The sequence below is a fragment of the Chamaea fasciata genome, unplaced genomic scaffold, assembly GCF_029207755.1.
Source record: "Chamaea fasciata isolate MVZ Bird 193981 ecotype frontalis unplaced genomic scaffold, bChaFas1.0.hap1 SCAF_28, whole genome shotgun sequence".
Taxonomy (NCBI): Eukaryota; Metazoa; Chordata; class Aves; order Passeriformes; family Sylviidae; genus Chamaea; species Chamaea fasciata.
The window spans coordinates 1,171,653-1,199,522 of record NW_027094113.1 but is presented as its reverse complement, the minus strand read 5'-3'; the positions used below and the strand labels follow the sequence as shown (position 1 = coordinate 1,199,522).

General features: G+C 53.6%; 1 protein-coding gene across 8 annotated transcripts in view; it reads left to right on the top strand.

The window, feature by feature from the left end:
- The window catches only part of TCF3 (transcription factor 3), an 84,487-nt gene that overhangs the window by 5,520 nt on the left and 51,097 nt on the right, over nucleotides 1-27,870 (top strand). For all 8 annotated transcript variants that reach the window (XM_066205684.1, XM_066205683.1, XM_066205689.1 and 5 more), the window contains exon 3: nucleotides 3,896-3,968. In XM_066205684.1, the coding sequence (XP_066061781.1) occupies nucleotides 3,896-3,968 (73 nt within the window). The remainder of the gene's footprint in view (nucleotides 1-3,895; nucleotides 3,969-27,870) is intronic.

Below are 27,870 nucleotides of genomic sequence, written 5' to 3'. Positions count from 1 at the left end.
AGCTGGGCTGGGCTGCTCCGAAGGACAGGGACACCCCAGGCAGGGGACAGGGGAGCGGAGCAGCCCTGGGTGTGTCGGTGCCACTGAGCGCCAGCCGAGCTGGGAGCAGCCATGTGCCAGTGCCAGCCGGGGGCTCTGGCAGGAGCGAGGTGCTGTTAACAGCCATGATTATTAGCAGAGTATTAACCATATGCTGTGGGGAGCTGCCTGGCAGAGGGGGTTTCTGGCTCAGCACAGGGTGGGCAGGGGCTTGAGCAGTCACACAGGACCTGCCGCTCATCTCTGCGCCCGCGGCTGCTCCCGCTGCGCCGTGGCTCTCACAGCTCTAACCCCGGATCCGGGGGTGGGAGCCAAACTGTTGGCAGCAAGCGGGGCTGGAGCAACTCCTGCTGCTCCGCTGGAGGATGCTGAAGCCGTGCCCTGCTCCGGCCAAGGCCCAGCGCCTTCATTACCATGATAAAACTGAGTTTTGTTCATAGCGAAGCAGTTGTGGAGTTTTAAGTTTGACTTCACACACAGTGGGCATTTGGGGCTGTAGTCAGGAAGGTCTGTCTTAAGTGAGCACGTGTAAAATGTTCTGCTAGCAATGTATTTTGAGTCAAACTCCCTCTTCTCCCCAAATGAACAGCTGGATACTTTCCATGCTGCAAAATAGATTTCAGGTTTGGAGTTCAGGCCTGAGGTTGGTTCAGCCTGGAGTTCAGCAGGTGGGAGAGGAGAGAGAGTGAGCACTGATTTAATTTTAAAAGAGATGCACTTCTAGATGTGCACAATAAATAAAATGCTGCTTGATGTTCCTAGTTTCTGGCAAATTCCCTTTCTTCCTTAGGAGTCTGCTGCATGAAGCGTGGGGTCTCTTGGCTATAACCTCCTCAGGGGAGGGTGCAGGCATTTGGATCTTCCCCTGCTCTGGATTTGCCTCTTTTACCCAGGGAGAAATGGAGGGAGAGTAAATTCTTTGGGAGGGGTGGGAATTGAGCTAAGAGGGAACGCAGAAGTTGTTGTCAGCTCTCAGGAGGCTGGAGATAGGACTTTAAAAACCAAATACAGCGACTTAAGATAGGGGATTTTACATAACCGTTTAAATCTACATTATTCAAATCTAACAAAGGCCGAGTAATGACCCAATTACAACTCTTGAGAGCTCATGCCTGGGTCCCTCCTCAATGTCTGGGTCCCCTGGTAGGTGCCAGCTCCGGTTCATCTCCTCCCTCCCCCCAGTTTATTTTTAAAGCTGCATTTAAAAGCAGAAAGGAAATTTGCAGTGGGTGGATGAACTTTGCCTCTGAGCGACACACGCCAGCGAAGGCACTTCACGTATGACTTGTGCTGGGCTCCTCGGGGCAGCTTCAGCCCACACCACGGTGGAAAAAGAGGCTGGGAGCAAGCAAAAAGCACAAAGGGTTGGCGAGTGATAAGTGTGGAGGGATAACCCAGGGCTCCCTGCTCCCCATCATCCTTCTCTGACAGCATGAGGTTGTGTCAGGGCTTGGGATGGAGCTCAGGGAAAGGTTCTTCCCCCCGAGGCTGCTGGGGCACTGCCCAGGCTCCCCAGGGAATGGTCCCAGCCCCGAGGCTGCCAGAGCTCCAGGAGCGTTTGGATAACGGGATGCTCAGGGTGGGATTGTTGGGGTGTCTGTGCAGGAACAGGGGCTGGACTGGATGGTCCTTGTGGGTCTCTTCCAGCTCAGGATACTCCAGGATTCTGTGCTTTAGCATCTCCACTTGCCCTCCTGTGGGATGGGGTCCATGACTCCTAAACCTCTTGGGGAGGCAGAGCAGGAAGGTGTTGCATCATCCTCAAAATCTCTCTCCAGGCAGTTGGAGGAGGAGTTCCCCGGGCTGAGGGTGGTGGGGGTGTTTTGGGGGTGCTGGACATCACTGTTCTGGGGGGACCCTCCTCCTGTTCTGCAGAAGCAGAAGGTGCTGGGTGCACAATGGAACAAGGCTGTTCCTTTTCTCCACTTGTGTCTGCTGCTCAAACCTTGGGTTTTTCAGCCTCAGCAAGTGCTGAGCAGAAATGCTGATGAAAAGAGCCAGCAGTGCTGGGTTTGTTTGTTTGTTTTGGGTTTTTTGGGGGGTTTTTTGTGTGAGTGTGCTTTTTGCTGGTCGGTTCTTGGTGCATCCCTTCCCCCCTGCTCACACATGCAGACCTGCCCCTTACCACTTGGCAAAAAAGGAGTTTGATCTCAATCTTCTTCCCTGTCTTGAGAAGAGGGAGTGAGCACAGGCAGGGTGGGATCAGCCACGGAAGTTCCATTTTCAGCACTTTTGGGGATGTTTGCAGAACCCCCCTCCTGCCCAGCAAGGGGGAGGGGAGCGCAGGGAAGCCCTGCAGCGGTGCAGAGGAAGGTGAGCTGCAACCTTTGGGGTTTGTTTTTATTTTCTAGCCCAACTTCCTGAGGAAACAAAGCTCATCTGATGGTGGGGCTGCTGGGCCACCCCAAACACCTCGGGAGCCCCTGGGGTGAGCAGCAGCCTCGGGGCACATCCGAGGGGGCCAGGGGGCCGTGGGCAGGCAGGTGAGGGCAGGTGTGTGCAGGCAGCCAGGGTGAACACTAAACACTGTTTACACCTTCATTTAAATCCGTGTGTAAAACATCTACACCCTGCACATGCATATATATGATCCCAAATTTGTGCTCTTTATGAATGGCAGTTGGTTCCTTAACTGCTCTCTTTGCATCTCTACCACATTTAACTGTTTTTTGTTGGGTTTTTCTCCTCCCCAGCATTTGTGAAAACAAAGCTGGGCAGACAGTTCTGTACAAAGGAATGTTTCTGACCACAGCCAGACATCAGCTATGTCAGGGCATGAAACGCTGCCTTTCTGTAGGCCCTTGTGCCATTACATTGTTTAATCTTCAAAGCATTAAACTTTTGAGTTACTCAGACATTACAAAGCTAAAAATAATAAAAATTCAAATGACTTGGTGGTGAAAGTATCTTGAGTAGAAAAAGGATATTAAAATGTTAATTCACTAAGCGTTTTCCCACCAGTTGTTTTATTGGCTGAAGCTCCATTTGTGTGGAGGAGAATTACTGCTGCACGCAGGTGCATGTAAATTATTAAATAGCAGCCTCTGAAACTCTCCCAACTTTTATTAAAAATATTTATACAGGTTAGGTGACGAGGTGTGCAGTATTTTTGAGGAAGCTCCTGGCAGGAGAGGCTCAGTTGTGATAATGAAGCTGCACTGATAGAGCAAACAAGTCCCAGGAGCGACCAGTTCTGTGAAATATATTAATGTTTTAAATCATGAGTAACTATATTTGCCCTTGGAGCAGCTTCCTCCCCGCAGGCCCCAGGGCTGTGTCAGGTCCTGGTGCTGCTGGAGCCCCCAGAGCAGCAGGGTGGGAGCTGCTCCATGAGGCTAGGGGCTCACCCGTGAGCCCTCCCTGCCTGTGCCAGCCAGAGCCACAGGTAGCCCTTGTCCTGCCCAGGCACTGCACGTGGCTGGAGCTGTGGGATGGGACCAGGGCTCCTGTGGGAGCTGGACACTGAGGGATAAAATAGCTTTGCTGTCGTTATCCTGCTGGCTTTTTATGAATGGGGTCGGCCTTTCCCCAGGGCTCACCTGTAGCCAGCGTGAGCAATTTTGGGATCAAACTGTTGGTTTGGACCACAGCAGGGATGTTCCTTAGCTGGTTTCCAGCTGCCCCTATGGAACCAGGGGTTGTGCACATGGGGATGTGTGTGTGAGAGCAGGGCTGTGCCTCCCTCCTGCCCCTCCTGAGCCATGGAGCAGGGACACGAGGAAAGGTTTTTGCATCAATGACGGGCTGCCTTCCCCCCTCCCCTCCCGCAGTGTGACTCCTTTGCAGCGGCACAGTAAAACCAACATACTGAAATCTCTTTTCTCTTCCCTTCTCCCTCATCTCCTTGTTTTTCTAGATGTTTCCCTTGCCAGTGGCTAATGGAAAAAACAGACCCACGACCCTTGCGAGCACTCAGTTTGGAGGATCAGGTACTGTCTTCTTACGTTTTTTTTTCCCCTTATACCATAACGTTTCTTGCAATAAATTTGTGTTTGGTTCCAGAGGCGCCATAGGGGAGAGGGTTCTATATTTTAGTGATGTATTTTTCTGGTGGTGTTCTGCTGCTGTTTCTCTGGATGGTTTCCTTGTTGCTCCGTGTGTCTCAGGGTGGGCAAAGCTGCCCTTGCTGAGCTGTCTGCCATTAAGATGCTGCTGCCTGAGCTGGAGGTTGTTGTCCCACTGCTCCAGGAGCCTGGGATCAGGCAGGGCTGGTCTCTTAAGTTGCTTAGATGTGTCTGCACTGCCCTGGAAGACTTTTGCTGTTCCCCTCTGAAGACAGGGTGGTGATGGCTCATTCCTGGTGCACTTTGGGGGTCTGCTTTGTGCAGCCCCTCCAGCAGCTCCCTGCAGTTGGGTGGGATCTCAGCATTCCCAAAGGGATCTTGCAAAGCCCTCCAGGGTGCCAAGAGGGGATCTGGGACGCTGACATCCAAGGGCTGTGGGAGCAGGGCAGTGGGAGGAGTGGACTGGAGAAGTGGCTGCAATTGGAGGCTGAAAATGTGCTGGTTGGTTTGAGGCTCAGGTGGAGGATTCCTGGACAGTGTTGGGCCAGGGTTTTAATGCCAAGAGAAGCTGCTCTGTGCAGGGCTCACACAGCCCCTGGCATGAGGGAAGTCCAGCTGATTTGTCCTTCTTGCTGAACGCTTTGTGGATGGTTCAAACTTGACCTTCCCTGCCCTGGGCTGGCTCCAGCTGTGCGGGGAAACTGCTGGCTGTGCTGTGACACTGGGAGGCATCCCAGAGACTGGGCTGGGATTTCAGGAGAGCAGCTTTGATGCCCCAGTTGGGCACTGGGGAGCCTGCAGCAGCGGGATGGGGGCTCTGCCCTGCCCTGCCCTGCTCCTGCCCTCCTGGACCAGGCAAATGTGATGCTCTCAGGCTGAGCTGTTTCTCTGCATGTCAAGATGGTTTTGAGCAAACGCTTTTGCAGGGAGGGAAGCTGTTGAGTGGGCGCTGGAGGAAATTGGAGGGGAGAAAACTCTCGGGTTAACCCAGATGGAAGCTGATCTCTCCAGCGAGTGCTCCTTGTGCACCTTGTGCTGTTAAAATAATCCACAAAAGACGGGCTACACGCTGTGGGGAGAAGAGCAGTGCAGGAGCTCCCATTAATCCATTTCCTGCTCAGAGCCTGCCTTGGCTGCCAGCTCTGTGGTGCTGGCCAGGAGCAGAGGCTGGAGTGAGCCCCTGCAGCACAGCCAGACCCTCCTCCAGCCCAAACGACACCAAATCTTTGATTCTCCCCCCACCCCTTCTTTTCTTTCGGGTGAATGAAAGGTAATGTTGACACCACCCTTCCTCTGGGCTGCAGTTCTCTGAGCCTGACTGGGAGCAGTTCATAAAAACAGAGCACTGATGTTATACAACTGCACTGAGGGACGTTGCACAATCCCTGCTGTCCCAGCCTCGGACGCGGCAGAGGCTCCCTCATCCTGCCTCGGGCATCCTGGCTTGGGAATGCAGCTCAGGGCTGGGTGTAGGGCAAGAGCTTTGCTCCAGCAGCAGAGTTATTCCTTGATCAACCATCCTTGGCCTCACCTGGAGATCAGGGGACAAATTTCATCTACGTGTCAGCCTTGGGACTTCTCCCTGCTCCTGCATCTTTGGCTTTTTGCTGGCGGGGTGAATAACTGCAGTCAGACATCAGCGAGTTGTGCCACGCTGAAGGCTGTGCTCTGCCTGTTAGAAGGATCCCAGGTGTCCAAACAAGGCCCCAGAAAATGGCAAGCGGCTGTTCTCATTGATTGTTGGTTTGTTGGTTTAGCTTTATTCACTGATGCAATCAGGTACTAGATAGAATTGCAGAATCATGGAAGTCTTTGGGTTGGAAGGGACCTTAAAGCCCATCTTTCTCCACCTCCTGCCATGGGCAGGGACACCTTCCACTAGACCAGGTTGCTCCAAGCCTCGTTCAACCTGGCCTTGGTCATCCCCCAAGGTAGTTCACCCCCCAAGACATAGGCAGTCATCAAGCTCAAAATTTGATTTGAAGTGGAATCATCATTAACCTTGATGTGGTCAGAGGGTAGAGAGCAGATGGTGCTTGAATTTGGGAATCTGGTCTTGCAGGGGGAGCAGAGCACCTCAGAGCCACACCATAACCTGGACCTGGAGGTGATCAGCCTAAATCTTGCCATGCAGGAAGCCCTGGGCTTCTTCTTTAATGTGCCACGTGTGTTCCAAGCACTTCTCAGTCAGGGGCCTGGACCAGCAGTGAAGACAGTGCAGCATTTCCCCTCTGCCTGCAAAGGAGAAGCAAACACTGATTTGTCTGAGTCTTAGCTCGCTGCTGTGCACCACAGTGCCAGGATCTCTTTATTTGGGCTTATTGTGGTAACCTCAAGATAACAAACTGATGTTGTCTCATGTGCCAGAAATATTGGTGTTTTATCCTTCTGCCCACCTGGGATGGGAGCTTGTCACTGGGTTGGTGTAATTGAGTTGGACATGGGGATTCATGATCTCCCTCTTCCCATCTCCTTGTGGAAATGCTGGGGCAGCGTGCAGCTTTTATTCTTTTTCCCCTCCGGAGGAGCTGTTATCTCCAGGCTCTTTCCTCCTCAGGGAAGTGAGGAGGGAAGGAGGGAAGGGAGCAAAGTACTGACTGATCAGTCCTGGCCAAAATGAGATTCTTGCTTCCAGCTGGTAAATAAAGGAGCAGAAGCATTTGAAACAGGGAATCCCAGCAATAGAATTGTCCCAAATTTAAATCCTTTTCAAATACAAAATTTCTATACCAGAAGTGTTGTTAAGCATTGGCACAGACTGCCCAGGGCAGTGATGGAATCGTCATCCCTAGAAGTGTTCAGGACAGGTGTTGATGTGGCATTGAGGACATGCTTTAGTGGTGAACGTGGTGCTGGCCTGACAGTTGGACTTGAACATCCTAAAGATCTTTTCCAACCTTAACAATTCCATGTTTCTAATAACTGCCCTGGCCAAGATGCTGGTGGCCCCATTACCAAGGGAAGCCCTTTTTCTGCCCCGGGCCAGAAAACTTCAAAGTGTTCATGCAAACCCTCCAGCTTCGAGATCCCTTTGCTTTCCTATTTGCCTCCTGATTTTATTTTAAGCCCTGCCACTGTTTCTCTCATTTCTGTCCTCAAATGCTCCGGGGAGGAACTGGTTTCGCTCCCCCGCCGCATGGACAATTCAGCACCTCCGCTTTGCCTTTTCTTGGCAAGGAGAGACCCAACAATTGCCACAAGGATGGAGCTGACGTCACCCAGCCCGTGGCTGCAGCATTTATAGCACATATAGGTCACCACGGGAAGTTGGTCTTCCTGGGGCTGGGAGCTGCAACCAGTGTTTTCCAGCATGAGCTGTTTGCTCCCAGGGTTTTATTTTAGCCAGGGTGCTCAGCCCGTGCCTGCTGTCCTGCTCCTCAAAGGGGTTCACCGTCCCCTCCCCAAAAAGTGTTTGTTATTTGCAGTAGCAAAACATCTCAAAGCGTGTCCCCCGTCGTATCATAGTTCGTAAATGACTAATCTGAGCTGCAGCAAGCTCCCTCCCAGTGCTTCATCGAGCCCTGCCTCAAGCAGGAAACCACTGGGGCTGAATTTCACATGGAAATGACCATTTTAATTGACATCGAGGCAGTGGGAGTGGCCAGAGGCAGCAGGGTTGCGCTGTGGCCTCGTGGCTGCTGGGTTTTCGGCAGGGTTGGTGCGTGCCAGCTACACTTTTGCTCCAGCAAAGGGGTTTGGGCTCTGCAGAGCAGCGAAATAAACCCAAGGCACGTGGCTGTGTGAGGTAAAACATCTCCTGGAGCAGCACATGAGAGCCTTTCCACCTGTGGGTAATGTGGAGAGTGTGCAACCATCTCCCTTCCCATCCCAAATGGTATGGGGTGCCAGGACTGGGATGGGAAGGGAGATGGTTGCACACCCTCCCTGTCCTGATGGGACAGGAGCCATGGGGTCTCCTGCTGACAAATTATTCTGCTCTCAGCAAGAGAAACCTCTGCTATTTTTTTTTTTCTTTTCCTCCCCTTTTAAATAAGCTAATTCAGCATAAATACCTTTTCCTTCATGCTTTGTGCCAAAGTGGGTTGGGCTCTGCTTGGGCTCTCGGGTGGGTTTGGGAGGGAGAGTCCCCTTCTCACCCGTGCTGTGATTCCCACCCCCAAAATTCGTTGGGTGCTTCCCTGCTGGTGAGCTGAGGCTCCCTGTGAGGGAATTGCTTTGATCGGGGGAAGTTCATCAAGTCCATTTGAAGCTGGTGAAGCAGGGAGTTTTTCAAAGGGTTACAAGCTGGTGCATGTAACAAATTTAAAGTTATAGTCTGGTGAACAAAGCAAATGGATTCCCCCTGGAGGGAGGCGAGCCCGGATCCCCTTTGAAACTGGCTTTAAACAACGCACAAACTTGGATACCTGTGGCAACAGCACCGAGAGTCGTAAATTCTCTGAAAACTGGAGTTGTCTCTTTAATTGGTGCTATGGGGGAGCTGTTTGAAGGTTTAATTATTTTGAGTGTGCAGGCAGCCCTGTGTTGGGAAGCTCCAAGTGGGATGGGCAGGGTCTGGTGCAGCAGGATGATGCTGGGCTGCCCTCTGCTCCTGGAGCTGCTTTTGCAGGGACACCACGGCAGGCAGGGCTGGGAAGAGCCAAGCACAGCATTTCTGTCACCGTGCTGTCAGCAGTCGAGTCCCAGGCTGCAGAAACCCATTTGCAACTGTTTTCCATAGTGAGGAAAGCAGGAGCTTTTATTAGCAAGGCTGTATCACGTTTTCCTACTAACTGCCTCGAGTTCCCACATGTTTTGCTTATGCTGTAGTGGGAGTGCTGGGCTCCGCTTGCTATTTTGATGGATGATGAAAGGCAGACATGAGGTGTGCAATATGGGACTTGGTATTTAGAGCTGGCACTTCCCGTTCAAGTTTGGGATCCGGGCTGCGTGTTTTTGTGGTGTGCCCGTGCAAACTGTCACCAAACACACCAAACACAAAACCACCACAACAGAAAAAGGCAAAGCAGAAAACTTCATTTGCCAGGCCGTTGGTGCGACCATTCGCTTCAAAGTAAATGTTACTGTTTAACCATTATCAAAGGAAATCAAAGGAGAGCTGGGGCTGTTCACCTGGAGAAGAGAAGGCTCCAGGGAGAGCTCAGAGCCCCTGGCAGGGCCTGAAGGGGCTCCAGGAGAGCTGGAGAGGGACTAGGGACAAGGGATGGAGGGACAGGACACAGGGAATGGCTTCCCACTGCCGGAGGGCAGGGATGGATGGGAGATTGGGGAGGAATTGTTGGCTGGGAGGGTGGGGAGGCCCTGGCACAGGGTGCCCAGAGCAGCTGTGGCTGCCCCTGGATCCCTGGAAGTGTCCCAGGCCAGGCTGGACAGGGCTTGAAGCAGTCAGGGATGATGGAAGGTGAACCTGCCCACAGCAGGTGTTTGCAAGGAGATGAGCTTTAAGGTCTCTTCCAATCCAAAAACCATTCAGGGATTCCACGGAAAAGCTTTGCCATGGCCACATCCAGCTTGTAAAGCCGTGCAGTCTCACACCCTCCAAGTACAGTCCCTGCACTTCCTGCTTTCCACAGCATTGGAGTGTTTTCATTCCTGCGACTGGCAGAGCCCATGGGATGCAGGAGGATGCTCCAGGTATGGCAGGGTCACACCTGTGTGCTGCAGTCCCCACCCTGCTGGTAACAAAGCCTGGACACTCTCAGTGAGGTTCATCTCCTCTTTGCAAGTCAGGCTTTCTGCTTTGGTTTTGTCTTTGCCCTTGGGAAGATCCTGTTCTCCTCCCTCTCCCCATTCTCCTCCCTGTTTTTCCCATGGGGTGCATCCCAGTTACCAGGATATGGAAAGCAAGAGAAGAAAAGAGTTGGAGGGCCCGAAAGCTGGGGGCAGGGAGCGCAGGTCAGCAGGAAATAACATGTTTGGGGCAACAAATGGCAGGGGAAGGTCTTCACACCTGTGTGCCTTAATCCAGGGTCACAGCCCATCTCTGATCCTCCTGTCCTGGGGTGCACGTTCCTGCTCCCAGGGCTTCCCCACCTGCACAGATGTTTCTCCTGTGCCTTTGCAGTGAGGTTGAAACAGCATCCCAGAACGATTTGGACCCATCTCAATTCCATCTCCTGCCCTGAGCAGGAGCACCTTCCGCTATGCCAGGTTGCTCCAACCCTTGTCCAGCCTGCCTTGAAATATGAAGGGCTCTCTCTTTCTTGCAATTAATTTTTTCCCTTTGAATTTGATTTCACTACTGGGAGCGAGGGTGTCCTGCCCTGCCACAGGCACAGCTGGTTTCTAATGCACACACGAGGAGCGAGTGTGGGAAGAGCAGGGACGTGGTGACAGTGCTGTGGGGATGCTCTGGCAGCAGATCAGGGCTCCTCTAGCAGTTGGGGAGAGGCAAATATAACCCGGCCCCTGTCTCAGGGTGTGTTTAACTTGAGGGGTGAAGGGTGCATGTCTTCAAGGAAAGTTTGGGCGGGGTTCTTTTGTGGGTGTTTTTCTTTTTTGTTTTGTTTTTTGTTATCTCCCACCTGGAGAAGAATCTTCTGGACTGTTTTTAAGATCTTTAACTGGGAAAGAGTACAGAGAATGCTGGGGGTGCCAGAGCCAAAGCTGTACTGAGATAAGTGACAGCTTTTGTTTAGAAACTGCCAGTTTGCCACAGACCTTGTTTAAGCACAGTTTTAACTTTGCCAGAATTGCTGAAGCAGTGCAGGGCTCTTTTCCCGGCAGAGCTCTGGAGGAGGCAGTTCAGTACCAGTGAGGCTGTGCCTGCTCCAGGGGCTCTGATGGGTTTGGTGTGTCTTCTGTAAAAATCTGAGGGGCTGAGGGGAAGCTGGGCTTGGTGTGCACCTTCTAAAAGAACAGGTACAAGCTCCAGCACTGGAGCTGGTGGGCAGCAATTAGTAAATAAGTAAATAAATAAATTAGTAAATAAATAAATAAAGACAGCAAATTCAGCTTAGATATTGGGAAGAAATTCTGCCCTGTGAGGGTGGGGAGGCCCTGGCACAGGGTGCCCAGAGCAGCTGTGGCTGCCCCTGGATCCCTGGAAGTGTCCAAGGCCAGGTTGGATGGAGCTTGGAGCAGCCTGGGACAGTGGGAGGTGTCCCTGCCATGGCAGGGGGTGGAATGGGATGGGCTGTAAGATCTCTTCTAATCCAAACCATCCTGGGATTCCGTGAATTCCCTCTGTCACTGCCCTGTTCCTCAGGGCTCTCATCTCCGTTCCAAGCTCATAGCTGGTCTGTGGAGGGCAGGCAGGACTCGGGGGTTTGGTGCAGCTCTGCCTGAGTTCACCTCTAATCCTGCCACAACCCAGGGCTGCCCAAGCAGCACGTGTTGGCTCGGCCTTCCAGCTCGAGGCCTCCACACTTGTTGTGCCCTTTCCAAAGGGGAGAGATGGCTTTGGAAGGGGCCCAGCAGGTCTGGCAAGTGTTGCTGCTGGACCTGGCTGCTGCTAATTTGCAATTCCTCGTGCCCTGTGGGGTGCCCTGCTGCAGCACATGCCCCACGTGTGACCAATTCCTCGGCCTGGTGCATCTCCATTGATAATGGTTGTGTACAGTGACACTCAAACTGCAATAATTAGTGGTATTATTTTTAATTAGAGACAACAAATGGGTGTCTTAAGGGGGTGGATTTAATGCAAAGTGCTATTTTGTTACTCTGGAGGGCCTCATCTCTCACCTGGCACTACATTCCCCAATGCACACAGCTGAAGGACACTAGAAATACCTGGTCCCTGACTGTTGCCTCTGTTGTCTTGGTGGCCTGGAGAGGATCCTCTTCACTTCTGCCCAGTCTGTGCTCCCTACTCCACGTACAGGATTTAGGGATTCACCCAGGGCCATTTCCATCATGGGAAGGGAGAGAGCCAAGGGGGAGCCAGTGGCGGATGTAGGGATAATAGAGCTGTCTCAGAGATGTCAAAAAGTTTACCCACATCAAGAACAAGTCCAGAGGAGGCCAGGAGAGCTGGGGCTGTTCACCTGGAGAAGGCTCCAGGGAGAGCTCAGAGCCCCTGGCAGGGCCTAAAGGGGCTCCAGGAGAGCTGGAGAGGGACTGGGGACAAGGGATGGAGGGACAGGACACAGGGAATGGCTTCCTGCTGCCAGAGGGCAGGGATGGATGGGAGATTGGGAAGGGATTGTTGGCTGTGAGGGTGGGGAGGCCCTGGCACAGGGTGCCCAGAGCAGCTGTGGCTGCCCCTGGATTCCTGGCAGTGTCCAAGGCCAGGCTGGACAGGGCTTGGAGCAGCCTGGGACAGCGGAAGGTGTCCCTGCCATGGCAGGGGGTGGGAATGAGCTTTAAGGTCCCTTCCAACTCTAATCATTCATTCTGTGGTTCTGTCTGCCTGTTGGATTCCCATCTGAGTGGGCTGGGATATCCTGCCCTCTCCCAGCACCTCCAAACAGCTGGGAGTGTGGCCACTGAATTGCCCACCAGTCCCTGTGTGGCCAGGACAAGGGACCTGGGCAGTGGCAGGATGGCTGCTGGGGTTTCCCTGGCACATCCCCAGCCCAGCTGGATCCATGCAGCAGCCTGAACCTGATCAGCTTGGGAAGCCAGGATGGCAGTGATCCTCTTGGTGCCTCTTCTCCCAAGGGCAGGCGGAGGGGCAGGGGCTGAGCTCTGCTCTGGGACAGGGACAGGAGCCCAGGAAGGGCTGGAGCTGTGTCAGGCCTTGGGATGGAGCTCAGGGAAAGGTTCTTCCCCCCGAGGTTGCTGGGGCACTGCCCAGGCTCCCCAGGGAATGGTCCCAGCCCCGAGGCTGCCAGAGCTCCAGGAGCGTTTGGACAATGCTCTCAGGGATGCTCAGGGTGGGATTGTTGGGGTGTCTGTGCAGGGTTGGACTTGGATGATCTCTGTGGGTCCCTTCCAGCTCAGGATATTCCAGGATTCTGTGATTTCCAGCTAGTGGCAGCTCCCAGACCCACAAAACCCTGCGATGATATGTTGGCCTGACTGCAGGTGCCTGCTGCTGGTGGAGGAGGGATTGCATTTTAGGAAATCCAAGCTTTTTCAGAGGATGGTGGCAGGCCCTGTGCTTGGGCAGTCGGTGCCTGGTGCCGTCCAAGCAGAGCCCATCCTGGGCACACTTCAGAGCCCCCTCTGCCAGGAGGTCCCCAAATACCTGGCAAGCTTTGATTAGCACATTAGCTTAAACAAATTGAGTTACACACCCAGAGAGGGAAGAGGTGCCGCTCTCCTTCTGTGGTGACTTAGATTTTAATTAATTTTGTTGCCAAATGAGGCATGAAATACAGTTTGAAATACATTGTGGTGCTGAATGTGTAATTGTACAGGGGCCTGGGAGCACGGCTGAGGGTCGGGGATCACCTGAAGCAAGGCAAGCACAGAGCTTTTGTGGCCCCAAAACGGGGCTGTGACAGCAGAGAGCCCATTTGGGGGGACAGACAGGGGACAGAACCCCCACAATTCTCCCCAGGGAATGGGGACCAGGCCAACGCCCCCATCACAGCAAAGCAGTAGCCAAAGGTGTCATTGTGCCCACAGGTTTGTCACTATTTGGGCTTTTTCTGCCAGAGGATCCAAGTCCTGGGCAAGATTCAAACTGGTGGCAGGGTGCCCAGGTGTGTCCTCCCCAGGGGCAGCCACTGTGGCCTTCCTGCCTTTGCCATCCAAACAGGGATTTGCCTTGGGTTTGGGGGAGGATGGAGGGTGGGAGTTCTGCCAGTTGGTTGCAGAGATCCTGGTCTGTCTGTCCCTGTCTTGCAGGGTGGAAGTACATCTGAACAAACATCAGAAAGGGAAAATCTGAGCTGTGAGAGGAGATTTCTTGGTTCAGCTTTTGAGAGTTTCTGCAGTGGCTGTTTGGATGCTCTTCTCCCTGCCCTGATTAATGTTCCTGGAGGGAAGTTGCCTCCAGTGCCTCACTCGCCCAGTAAAGAAGGGAGAGAGACATTCTAGGACATCTGCCCTCATTTTTTAATCCTGAATTTTTCAATTAACTCGCCAGGTAGCCCAGCTCCAAAGCCAGCAGGGAGAAAAATCTAAAAAACACTGTCCATCTGCCTGTGAACCCTGGGAAGCACAACCCCACCTCCAAAGTGACCTCAGGCAATGTCTTCCTCTAAATTTAGCTGGGGATTGCGTCAGGAGTAAGAAGGAGGTGAAGTTAATGTGGCATAAGCTTTTTCTAGCAAGGGAGTTTGCCTGGTTAGACAGGGACTGAAAATAAATAAATGAGCTTCATATCAGAGCCTCTGGGGCCAGGGCTGGGAGGGAGGGCAGCCTCCAGCACACAGGGACATGAGGAGGTGGCTTTTTTCAGACCATGCAGGCCAAGGGACAGTCATCTATAAACCTTGACTTGTCCTAGCTGGGAATAACCTTCCAGGAAAGTGGATGATGCTCCCTGTGTCCTGTCTGAGGGCACTGGATGTGGCCAGTAAGCTCTGGGGTCACCTCTGGTGGTGGCACCTGCCTCTCCTGGGGCAGGTTTGGTGGTGGCTGCTGAGCACTGCTCAAAGCAGAGATGATCCTCCCCTTCTCAGGGAGTTTTGAAGCATCTTCTGCCCATCCTTCCTTCACCCCAGGCCCCTGGGGTGAGGCACTGGTAATGTTTTCCCCCTCCAAAAGCCCTCCCAGGTGTGCGTGTGACATCCAGGGGTGCCCCAGGGGACAACCTGACCTGGAAGAAGTCAAAGTCCTTCAGGATAAGCCTTGGGGTCACTGGTGTTGCCAGTCCCCTCTCTTCCTGCCTCGTCCTTCCCGACCTGGAGGGACAAGTCTCATTTTTGACAAGTGACAAAACCCATCCTGGTGGCAGTGAGTGCGTGACCTTCCCTGAGAGTGGGGCTGGCCTGGGCCCCTTCTGCTTTCTGGGACATTTTATTCTGAAGTGCTGTGGTCTCCCTTGCAAAGGCTCCTCCTGCCCCGTTAACATTGTTATACAAAGCAGCAGTTTGCCATCTAATTAGGAAAAATATGCACTAACCTCTACCATATGTTGCTCTTCTCCTTGGATTTGCATTTGAAAGTCCAGCTGAATTTCAATGTGAAACTGGATTTTATCCAAATGATGAATGGCCCAAAAAGCTGTGGGAAGGTGGATGTGCCTTCCCATCACATATGGTTGGTTGGTTGGTTGGTTCTTTTTTTCTTTTTTCAAGAAAAACTTTGAAAGTAAGGTTGCTTCATTGCTGGTCCCGTGGTTCAAAGTGTTCACACCTTTCCTCCCAAACTGGATTTGTCTGGCTGGGTGGCCATTCCAAGGCCTATGAGGGGCTGGAACTCCAGCCCCACAAGGGATGGGGATTAGATTTACCCTTAACAACTTTATTTTGGTGGCAGCTCCACTCCTGGCTGTGTCCAGGGCTGAGCCCCCAGCGTGGGCAGCAGGGCAGGGGGGATTCTGCCCCTCTGCCCCACTCAGGTGAGACCCCACCTGCAGAGCTGCCCCAGCCCTGGGGAACAACATCAGCAGGACGTGGAGCTGCTGGAGCCAGTGCAGAGGAGGCCACAGAGCTGCTCCAAGGGCTGGAGCCCCTCTGCTCTGGGGACAGCCTGGGACAGCTGGGGCTGTTCACCTGGAGAGGAGAAGGCTCCAGGGAGAGCTCAGAGCCCCTGGCAGGGCCTGAAGGGGCTCCAGGAGAGCTGGAGAGGGACTGGGGACAAGGGATGGAGGGATAGGACACAGGGAATGGCTTCCCACTACCAGAGGGCAGGGATGGATGGGAGATTGGGCAGGAATTGTTGGCTGTGAGGGTGGGCAGGCCCTGGCACAGGGTGCCCAGAGCAGCTGTGGCTGCCCCTGGATCCCTGGCAGTGTCCAAGGCCAGGCTGGACAGAGCTTGGAGCAGCCTGGGACAGTGGAAGGTGTCCCTGCCCATGGCAGGGGTGGGAATGAGCTTTGAGGTCCCTTCCTGCCCAAACCATTCAGGGATTCACTACCTTTTCCCACCCCTCAGGTGGGTTTGTGCAGGATCCCCTCACATTGCTCCCAGTGTGCCCTGAAACGGCTGCAGCTCCCAGGCCGGGAATTGAGGCTTTTTGGTTTTTCATTTAAGTTGGAGCAGTCGCTGCTCCAAGGCCCTTCCCACACAGGGCCGTGGTGTGGGCAGTGCTCTCCAGATGCCAGAGAACAGGAGCAGGGGCTTTGCTGCTGCTTGAGCTGCTGAAGGTTTTGGGGAGCCATGGGATTGCTGAGCCAACACTGCACATCCCCACGCTCCCTCAGGGCTGCCTGGACTTCCCACTTGGCTCGAGGCTGGATTCTTCCCCTTCCCTGAGGTCTGTTTAAGCTGAGTTAAGCTCTGTGACAAATTCAGCGTTACGTTGCTGAGCTGGGTGTGCTCACATGGCTCTCGTGACCTTTTACCTCACCTACCTGGCAAAAAAAGCTCTTAAAAATCACTTCACATCCTGATTATTTCACATCCTCCGTGAGTCTGTCGTCAGAGAGTGGCTTGGGTGCCGGGCTGGCCATGGTGCTCACAGGGGGAGCTGCTTGCTCTGGGTTTCTGACTTTTGTTCTCCTTTCTCTTCACTCCTTGGAGATCAATTCAATCTTTAAGACAGTTTTTGTTGGGGTTTTTTGTTGTGTTAATGCAGCTGAACTAATATGATTACATTTCCAGATTTGGGTAATGGAATAACAAGTCAGGAAGCTTCTTTTTTTTTTTTCTTTTTTTTTTCTTTTTTTTTTTCAAGAAAGGAGAAGTTATGTCACTTCCAAGTCTCCAGTTGGGAAGTTCTTTCCCTTTATCAGTTACTCAGAGAGGCTGGGGGCTCTTCATCCCTGTAAGTGCCCAAGGCCAGGTTGGACAGCACTTGGAGCAGCCTGGGATAGTGGAAGGTGTCCCTGCCCATGGCAGGGGGTGCAGTGAGGTGGGCTTTGAGGTTCCCTTCCATCCAAACCATTCCAAGATTCCATGTTTTGCTCTTGACACGAGGGCTCCTGGAGCCTGAGGCCACGCAGGGACACCCCGGTCTTGGGTGCTGCACTTTGTGCTGCTGGTTGGCCACAAACACAGAGAAGTGACAAAGATGTTCTGGGTGCCCAAAAAGATGCATCTTCCCTTTGCCCTGAGGGCTGCCAGGCCGGAGGGGCCCTGTCCCTCCTGCAGTGCTCTGCTTGGGGCAGAAGTCCTGGCACACCCACTCCTCCTGGGGCAGTTTCACCAGCATCTTGGGGCATGTTGGCTTTGCTCACCTCTGTTCTTGCTCCCAAGTTCAGAGCAGGGATCTGGAAAACAGCTCAGCCAAAGCATCTCACAATGGCAACTTCCTTTCTAAAAAGAGAAGGATGTTGTGGAGTTGGTGGCTTCCCATTATTTTCCCCAATTTGAGCTTTCTTGCCACTGATCCCGCAGTGTCTGCAGTATCAGAAGGATCCAAAGCTGTTGGAGAGTGTCCAGAGGAGGGACATGGAGCTGGGGAAGGGTCTGAGGAGCAGCTGAGGGCACTTGGCTGGTTCAGCTGGAGCAGAGGAGACTGAGGGGAGGCTCCTCGGGGGCTGCAGCTCCTCCCGAGGGGAGGCAGAGGGGCCGGGGCTGAGCTCTGCTCTGGGACAGGGACAGGAGCCCAGGAAGGGCTGGAGCTGTGTCAGGCCTTGGGATGGAGCTCAGGGAAAGGTTCTTCCCCCCGAGGCTGCTGGGGCACTGCCCAGGCTCCCCAGGGAATGGTCCCAGCCCCGAGGCTGCCAGAGCTCCAGGAGCGTTTGGACAACGCTCTCAGGGATGCTCGGGGTGGGATTGTTGGGGTGTCTGTGCAAGATTGGACTGATGATTCTTGTGGGTCCCTTCCAGCTCAGGATATTTCAGGATTCTGTGATTCTGGCAGTGTCAGGTTGTGTGTCCTGCTCTGCTTTGGGATCAGCCTCACTGCTGCTGGAGGTCGCTGTGGCTCAGGGTGTCCATGTCTCAGAGTCACGTTGTGTCACCGAGCAGCTCCTGCCCCCTGGGATGGGGTCCTGGCCGGTGGAGCAGAGCAGGAGTGGGGCTGTGGTGTTTTCCCTTTTTGGGAATGCTGTAAGAAGGTAGTGACTCACTTTCCATGGAGCTTATAGTTACCCTGCTCCTGTCTTGGATTTGTGTTGTGTAGCCAGCGGGATTATTTATAACTTAGCCAGCATCCCGAGTCTATTGTTTCTGCAAAGAGCAGGAATGACTAGATGACTTCCTGAGATTTTTTTTTTTGCCACCCCCTCATTTTTTATTTTTTTAAAAATCTGCTTTTCCTTCCAAGTATTATATTTGCCAGTTGGATGCTTTCCCCCCACATCTTCCCCTCCTGATTGTGCATTTGTGCTGCTGACAATCCCACTACCGCTCTTGCCTTAACTCTAAAATCTCTCCCAAGAAAGGCTGGGGCACCTTCCCATGGCATGAGGGGCTCTCTGGCCTTCTAGGTGCTGCAGATTGAGGCAGGAGGCTCTGCCTGTGCCATTAATGGGAGGACTCTCAACTCTGCACTTTGTGGATGCTTTGGGCTGGGAAGCACATCCCAGGAGCAGGGTTAATCTGGTCTGGGATTGCGCCATCGAGCTCTGGGTCAGCCTTGTTGTCTCTGCCTCTCTGAAGGGTCACTTGGGACAATCCAAAGGTACCTGAGCCCAGGGATGTGCAGAGCAAAAGCTATCTCCCTCCTGGCACAGCCAGCCTTGGGGATGTGGCACTGGTGGGCGTGGGAGTGGGTCCTGAGCCCCTGTCCTCAGGAGTGTGGCTGTGGTCCCATCCGGGCAGTGTTTGCCCCAAATCCTGGAGCTCTCCTGGCTTGTGTCCCCCTTCTCTTTGCCCACTCACCTGCTCTTGATTCACTGTTGGTATCATGAAGCCCAGCAGCCATCACCACATTAATTAATTAATTAAGCACTTCCATGGAAATCAGTGGGGACTGAAGGTGCAGGATGGAGAGAAAGGGCAGGGTGGGTTTGGCCCCATCTGAACCATTGGGGGGACCTGCCTGTTGAGCTTCCTTGGGGAGCGTCCCCCAGTGCCCCGAGGCTGCTGTCCACAGCTTCTCCTCACCCAAACAGCTCCACTTTGCACCTTCTTGCTTGACCTTCACGCCTGAGACTCCTGATTTGGGTTTGGTTGAGTCCAATTCCCTTTTGGCCAAGTGTGGAGCCTCAGTGGTGCCCGTCCCAGCTGTGTTCCCTTCATTATCTGCTGCCTGGCCATGATGTCACAAGCAGCCTCTGAGGTTGGAGCAGCTGCAGAAGTGACCAGGGGTGAAGCAGCTGGAGGGGAAGGAGCCTGGGCTGCCTTGTGGGCAGCAGAGACCCTGCTCAGGTCCTCTCGGTTTCCATTCGTTCAGAACTCAAAACTTGGGGCTTGTTGAATATTAAGCTGCTGTTTCTGGCCAAGGTGACTGGAGGCCTGTGCCTGGCCTCTCCCCATCGGCCACCAAGAGCTGCCTCATGTCCCCTCTGGCTCTGGCTCCTTCCCAAGCTGCAGCGAAGCCATGGAAGAGGCTGGCAGGTCTGGTGCTCCCCCCTCCCAGGGCTTGTGGCACTGAGGTGTTGCTGTCCCTGCAGTGACTTTCCAGGAACTGCCTGGCTCCGCAGGGAAGCGTGAGGTTGATCCAAGTGGAGTTCTGTCATGCTGGAAACACCATTTGGATAGGAACAGCTTGGAGTGGAAAGTGAGTCCTGAATTCTGTCCTGTGAGGTTTTTACATGCTCTTCACAGAATTCTAGACTGGTTTGGGCCAAAAGGGACCTCAAAGCTCATCATGTTCCACCTCTGCCATGGGCAGGGACACCTTCCACTATGCCAGGTTCTTCCAAGTCCCATCCAGCCTGGCCAGGGAAACTTCCAGGGATCCAGGGGCAGCCACAGCTGCTCTGGGCACCTTGTGCCAGGGCCTCACCACCCTCACAGGGAACAATTCCTTCCCAAAATCACACCTAGTCCTGCCCTCCGGCAGTGGGCGGCTTTGTCCTGTCACTCCATGCCTTGCTCATGGCTAGTTTTGCTCTTCCAGGTTCTCTGTGGTGCAGAACACCAGGTGTGAGTCAGAAACTGGAGGAGTGGCTGTTACCTGAGATCCTGGGTTTGGGGAGAGATGATGCTCTGAGAAGGGTCTGGGAATTGAGTCCTCTCAGGGAAATGATGTCTGGAATCATGAGTTCACAGCAAACTTCTGGGGTTCTCTTTGGTTGCTTATTTTAGTTAACACTGGAGGTTCCTTAGGCCTGGCACTTCCCTTGCTTCCTGTGGGAGCTGCTCCCGACACCTTTACAGCCCGAGCGGAGCAGGTTTGTGCATCCCAGAGGATGCCTGCGCTGGGCTGCTCCTGCTGCTGCTTGTCTTCATTCCTGTGAGGTTTTCCAGCTGCCAGGGCACCCTTGTGCTGGCTCCTTCCTATCCCAGACACTCAGTTGTTTGTGGTTTCTCCCTTAGCTGGAGCCTACAGGCACTGAGTGATGTCCTGAGTGAAGTGCTGGTACAATTCCATCCCATCTGGCTCACTGCAGCATTTCTCTGGAGCACCGGGCAAAGCCATGCTGGGTGGCACTGAACGCCCAGTTCCTGCTGGCCCTCAGGTTCCTTTAAATTGCAGTGCATGGGAAATAAAGCTGAGTGAAAAGTTGGGGAGCTCCCCACGGCCCCCATGGGCAGCAGGACCTGAGAGCCAGGCAGGAGCATCTCTCCCAGCTCCCTGCCCTGCCCAGCCCTGGTGGGTCAGCTCAAAAAGAGAGAAGAGCCCTTCTCCCCCAGCTTGCTTTGTATTTTTAAAATAATTGTGGTTTTTTGTTCTGTTTTCTTTAAATAATTTTCTAAAAAATTGAAACTGTAGAACGAGGGTGGTTGGGTTTTTTTTTGGTTTTTTTTTTTTTTGGTTTTTTTTTTTTTAGTTTTTGGTGGTTTTTTTATCCAAAGAAGAAAACTGAAAGATGGCTGAGACATTGTGGTTTGGAGCACCAGTTGTAAAAAAAATTTTTGGGTGCTCCAGCATGCCAGGCTTTCCCACCTGGAGAGCGAGTGCTTCTCCCAGGAGAAGTGTTTGTCCATGCAGGTCTCCCAGGGATAATCTGTGTCACTGTACTTGGTGCCAATAAAAAGCTGAGCTGGCTCAGCTCTGAGCTCTGCTGCCTCCCTAGCTCTGCCCTCATTTTTGGGCAAGTCTCTCCATCTGTACAATGGAAGAAAGAGTTTTGTTCCCTGGAGAGGCTTTGAGGTTTAACATTTACAAAATGATTTGAGATCTGCAGATAAAGGAAAGCCAAACAATAACCAGTGCCCAGGGCTGTGCCAAAGGAGTCCCCTGGATCACCATGACAGAACTGTGCAGGATTGGGTGGAGGTGGCTTTTGTGAGAGGGCAAAAACTGCTCCAGCTGCAGCACTGGTGCTGACCTGGCCTTTAAAGGGCTCGTGGCAAGGCGATAACAAGAAGATAACATCATGGAATCACAGAGTCCTTTGGACTGGAAGAGACCTTAGGGATCCAGTGCCACCCCCTGCCATGCCCAGGGACACCTTCCACTGTCCCAGACTGCTCCAAGCCCCGTCCAGCCTGGCCTTGGGCACTGCCAGGGATCCAGGGGCAGCCACAGCTGCTCTGGGCACCCTGTGCCAGGGCCTGCCCACCCTCCTCTGTAGATCCGAGCATGACTGAAGCACTTGGGTGATTCTTTTCCAGGGCTCCCTAGGAACAATCCTGATCTGGAAGAGATGCTGTCCGTTTGCTCTTTGCTCTCCAGGCAGCGCTTCATAAACCCCCTGGTAAACCTGATCCACCCCATAAACTTCATTAACTTTCCTTTCACTGCCTGTGCCCGTCGCTGCAGTGAGCCGCGCGCAGCCCGCAGACAAAGGCAGGCGGCGGTGGGCAGGACAGGACCGCGGCCCCGGGAGCTGCTCCTCCCTCCGCGGGGCCGGCGGCGGCGCTCGGCGCAGCGCCCCGGGCTCCTCGCTGCCCGCCGCTCCGGGGACATGGCAGCCCGCCACAAGCTGCCCGGGGGTACGTGCCGCTCGTCTGGCAGGGGTTTTTTGGTGAAGGGTGGGAGGATGGAGCGTGAAGGCGTGATTTGTAGTGGGTCGGTTGGGAGCTGTACTCTCGAGGGGTGGGCTGTGGAGGGTCAGGCTGGAATTGTGCAGGGATCTGCTTCCTCACGTTCTCAGTCCTTTTCAGTGCTGTTGGGCAGGAACTGAGAACCTTAAAGCTGCTTGAGGACGCCCAAACCTTTTTGGGGGCAGGAACAGCTCAGCTTTGTCTGCTGCCTCCCCACTGTGTGTGCCCAAGTGCCCATAACCTGTAACCGCTGTGACCAGGGCTGCAGGAGAGGGGTCTGTGGGGTGGGGACACAGCACAAAGTGCCAGCTGAGGGTGTCCTGTGTAGGGTCACCCGCGGTCCCCACACTGTGAGCCCATCGCTGGCACAGTTAATTGCTGTATTGTTAATTGCTGTGGTGACATGGCCTGGGTGAGGGGTTTCCTTGCCTTACAAGGGGCTTGTGGGATGGTTTTTATTTCAGGTGGGTTTAGCTAGGAATCAAACGGGGCACAGCTCCCTGGAGGTGGTCTGGCTTTGATTGGAGTGACTTGTGTGTGTGGAGTTGTGACTTAGGAGGGACCATTTCATCTGAATCGCTGCACGTGGTGCTGCTTTGAACTGAGATGGGGCACAGGGACACCTTGGGAAACCTGCACCTCTGAGTTTTAAATAAACATGGGCATGTGTGTAGGTGAGGCGGCATCCTGGGTGCAGACTGGGCTCTCTCCGGGATGCCAGGGAGCAGCTGAGGCTTTGGGATGCTGCAAGATCAGGGGGAACTGCAGGGTGCACAGAGCCCAGGAGCAGGTTCCCCTGAGCCCTCTGGGATAGTGGAAGGTGTCCCTGCCCATGGCAGGGGGTGGAACAAGATGAGATTTAAGGTCCCTTCTAACTCCAACAACTGTGGGTCTCACTGAGAGAGTTAAAGCTCTGTGCCTGAGGTGAGCAGAGGTTGGTGTGTGCTCCTCACCCTGACCGCAGCAGTGTGGGCAGGAGCTGGATGAACAACCTCAGAGTGTGGTGGATCCTGGGCACCAGAGAGATTGATAACAGCTTATTTCCCCTTGATTCTGTCAGGAAATGAGGGCTCTGATGGGAGCAGCCAGGGCAGTTTATCCCCTCCAGCCTGTCCCTGCTCCCTGTGCCATGGTGACACCAGCACTGCGGCTCTGAGAGGCGAAGGTGTGGGGCTGTGGTTTTGCAAACCAGCTGCCAGCTGAGATCTTCCTCTTCCCTTCCATCCTGTCCTGCCCCGTCTTGGGGGCTTCTGGGGCATGTTGTGCTCCAAATGGGGAACCGATTTTCTTTGGGTTTCCTGCTGCCTTACATGTTCAGCAACCCTTGGAAAGTCCAGCCAGCCCATTTCTCACTCAAGAGAAATGCGGGGTGAGAAAGGCTCTTTCCCCCCACAGTGCTGCCGTGCCCTGAGCCACTCATGAACCTGGTGCAGGGAGGATATGGAGGGAGCTGTGTCAGGCCAGCATGGTCCTGGCTGTCCCTGGAGCAGAGGTGGGAGCTGCCAGCAGAGCTCACATGCTGGAAGCAGTCCAGGGATTTGGGGATGACTTTGGTCCTTGTTTTCCTTACAGCACTAGGCTGGGAATGGTGTGCTTTTTCATTTTATTCTTTTTTTTTCTTTTTTTTTTTTTTTTTTCCATTCTCATCTTTATACATATAATTTTTAATTTTTTTTAATTTCAAACTTGCATTTGAAAATGCAACCACTTTACTTTGAGACAGCAGCTTTTCATCCTCAGTGGTGAGCTCAGCTCTTACCATCCCAGCAAACTGCACCTTTAGGTTTTTAACTGCTGCAGCTCTTTTTGTTCATGTAGGAAAACATTTAGTTGAGCGTCTCATAGTTAAAAGAAAGCAATCTTTGAGCAAAATATCAGAGGAGCTTGTTAATGGTCAATTTTCCTAGACAGTTGTATTAGGATTCCTGATAAGGAGTGTTAGTGCTTGGCTTGACAAAAGCAGCAGAAATCGAAGTCTCATGTAGAGAAGACACAGACAAGATAATCTAATGGGTCTTTTTGTCTCCAGCTTGTTCTGAGCAGCAGAGAGCCCTGGCGTGTGAGCCCTGGAAGGGCTGGGATGGGTGTGAGGCCAGGCTGATGCTGCTGTGGAGCTGGGATGGGAAACCACCTCCCACCTTCCCGGGGTCTCCCATCCACAACCCAAACAATGGTCAGTGTGTGCCTAGGGTAATGTGAGAGATGTCAGTAAAAATAATAAAACCTGCTTTCCTGAGATCTCTGGGGCTTCTGAGGAGCTGGGCACTGGGGTTTGTTCAGGGCTTTTTTTGTTTGCCCAGCACAAGGGATGAGCCCAAGGAGCACCAGCTCCTGCCAGCCGCTCTTGAGTGATGCCAAAGTTGCAGCCAGGAAATGGTTTGAAATGTGCACGCAGGAGAAAGGTGCTGGTTACTCCTGGGAAAGAGGAGGATCCGTGCTACTCATTGAGTGCCATCTACTGGCACCTCACCCGTGCCACTGTTGACCCAGGGACAGTGCGGGTGGGGAGGCACAGTGGGTGCCCAGCCTGAAGGGGTGGTGAGGGTGGGCTCCCTTTGCTCCTTCACCCGTGTACTCCCTGCCCCTTGCAGAGCAGGAGGAGCCCAGCAGCACTTGCCGAGGGTGGCACATCCCAGCCAGAGCTGGTGCCACCACAACTCATCACACACAGACTGGATCCAGGCTGCCCTTGGCTCTGTCCTGCTCTTTCCCACGAGCTGCCCCAGGCACCTCTCCACATCCCAAACCAGGTGACACGTTCAGATTCATAAAACCTTCCTCCCCACCACTCGGTGCCTTAATCCCTCCCTCCACCAGTGTTCAGGCATTGCTTGGAGAAGTGTGTTGGGAGCTGGATTTTGGGATGAGGGGAGGAGGGCACGAGGGGCTGGAGCAGCTTTTTGGTGTCCCCTGAGCAATGTGTGGCAAACAAAGTCTCGAGGGCTGGCTGACCGGCTAAAGCCACAGTGCCATGCATCAGTGACTCCCGCCAAGGTCATGAGGGCTGATGGCCCTGCCCGACTCACACCATAAGCCTTGGTGGCCTTAAAGCTGATGGGTTGGGATTTATCTTCAGGTAAACTCTTCCTGTGACTTGTCCCTTTGGCTTTAGGGCTACAAGGGGAATTTAGGGCATGGGGGGTATGGTTACACAAAGATGTGGATCCTTTCAGGGCAAGGGACAAGTGGCTATCTTGAAGTGTTTATGTTTAAGGAGGGGGAAAAAGAGTTATGGTTCGTGGAAATGGTGCTTTGTAGGAGCAAGTGGATTGAATTCAGCCCTTTGTAATGCAATTTAAATAATCAATTGTCTATTCAATTACGGAAATATTTGGCAGAGCTCTAAATAGGTCACATCTGTCTTTAAATTGTTCTTCAGGTAAATGCCTCACTGTGTGGTGTCACATGGACCAAATTCTGTAGGAGCTGCTGTCTGGGAGGGTGAACTCCTTGGCTGTACATGCAGTTATCCCCAAAACTGTGCACCTGGTGTGCTCTGACCCATGGATTTGCTGTAAGGATTCCTTAGGAAGCCTAGCTTGTGTATTTTGGATATATCCAGCTCCTGAAGTTTGCAGCCCTGAAGTTGTTGGCTGTAACTGGACATGGCTGGGGGCTTTGTTGGCAGCTTCTGTGTTGCTCTCGGGGGCCAGGATGGAATCCTGAGCCCGCTGTGCCCCAGGAACGCTCAGCTTGGGAAAGGGGAAAACAAAACCACCGACTTTTGTTGTGGTGACCAGAGCCTGGAGGTTACTTGCGAGCAGGAGCTGGGGCTGAGGGAGGGAGGCAGGTGGTGCTGAGAACGCTTTGTTTGGGAAAGTTTTCCTCATTGTGTCCAACAATTCTTCTGAGATGATCCTTCCTGTGGGCTGAATCATCGTCTGGGCCAGTGCTGGCTCTCGGGCCCCGCGGCCGCATCCTGAGCGCTGGAGGCATCCACTGGAGCCCAGCACCCCGCAGGATCACAGCCCCTGGGCTTGGCAGAACCACCCCGGCTGTCTTCCTCACCCCTTTGGGGTCTGTTTTTCCCAAGGAGGCTCGCAGGAATCTCGTGCGTTAGTGCACAAGTCACTCCCCACCTTCCCTCTCCCTGCTGAGAGGACGCTCACAAACAAACTGCCAAGGCCACCCTGGTGGGGTGTACGTGTGTTTGGCCACTTCCCCGTGTCATTTCCACATTATTTGGAAGCCATCCTTAATTTGTCTAATTTTTAACATCCCCTGGCCTCCCTACCTGTGGGGCTGCAGCAGTGCAGGGCTGGGAGGGCTCACGTACACACAGCTGGCACCGCCTGCCTGTTTAAGCTCAAATGCCTCTCTGACAAAATTCTGAGGGTTTTTTTGGTCACTTGTAAGTAAACAAGCTTCTGTCCCCATTTGTCTTCTTCGTGAGTAATGGAAACCAAGTGGGAGAAGATTTCTGTTCCCCGGTGCTCCGGTTGCATTTCTGTGGCTGTAATTTGATTTTACATTGCAAATTAAACAATACTTGGAAATATGCAAATCAGAGCGGAAACGGAGCTGGGTGCTGCTAAGTGCAGTAAGTGGGGGTGTTGCAGCTCCTCTGTGCATCTGTGGGGGTGTGCAAAACACCCCACGGCCCGAGGAACATGAGAGGTCACGGAGTGTCCCAGGAGACCCCGTGTGTTTCAGTCCTCGCTGGCTTCAGGCTGCCGAGTTCCCTCGTTCACTCAGCAAAATGAGTTGTGTCCCTTTGGACAGCAATCCATGTGTGAGCGTGGAGTGCCTGCTCCTGTCATGAGTGTGTGACTCTGTGGTACAATAAATGACCTGGAAAAAACAGGATGTGGATTTGCACTTGGTCTTCTCCCTGAAGCTTTCTGTTTAATGGAATATAACCCCTGGCTTTGGGAATAACCCTGTGTCTACTGAACTTCAGTTGTTTTGTGGTAGCAAATGTGTTGATGTTCTTGCATGCACGTGAGGCAGAAACAGGGAAGGTTCTCCATGAGGCTGTCTGTGCATTTATGGGAGAATAGATGGAGATCAGCCCTGGGGAGAAGGACTTGGGGGTGCTGGTGGGTGAGAGGCTCAGCCTGCCCCGGCCAGGGGCACTGACCCCAGAACCCCCCTGCGCTGGGCTGAGCCCCCAGCGTGGGCAGCAGGGGAGGGGGGATTCTGCCCCTCTGCCCCACTCAGGTGAGACCCCACCTGCAGAGCTGCCCCAGCCCTGGGGAACAACATCAGCAGGACGTGGAGCTGCTGGAGCCAGTGCAGAGGAGGCCACAGAGCTGCTCCAAGGGCTGGAGCCCCTCTGCTCTGGGGACAGCCTGGGACAGCTGGGGCTGTTCACCTGGAGAGGAGAAGGCTCCAGGGAGAGCTCAGAGCCCCTGGCAGGGTCTGAAGGGGCTCCAGGAGAGCTGGAGAGGGACAGGGGACAAGGGATGGAGGGACAGGACACAGGGAATGGCTTCCCACTGCCAGAGGGCAGGGATGGATGGGATATTGGGAATGAATTGTTGGCTGTGAGGGTGGGGAGCCCTGGCACAGGGTGCCCAGAGCAGCTGTGGCTGCCCCTGGATCCCTGGCAGTGTCCAAGGCCAGGTTGGATGGGGCTTGGAGGAATCTGGCTAGTGGAAGGTGTCCCTGCCATGGCAGGGATAGCACTGGATGAGCTTTGAAGTCCCTTCCAGCCCAAATCTTTCCTTGATTCTGTAGTGACTGACATTGCGCTGTGTGACACCTTCCTGCAAAGGGGGTAGCACAGGGTCGGGTCTGGGCTACCTCCTTGTTGTTCTGCAGGGTTGGGTTTATCCCAAGCTGCTTCCAGAGCTTTGGGACATCCCCCCATGCTCTCCCAGCTGCCATGGTCCCTGTCACCCACCCTTTCCATGCCAGCCTGGCTGTGGGGTCCCCACTGTCAC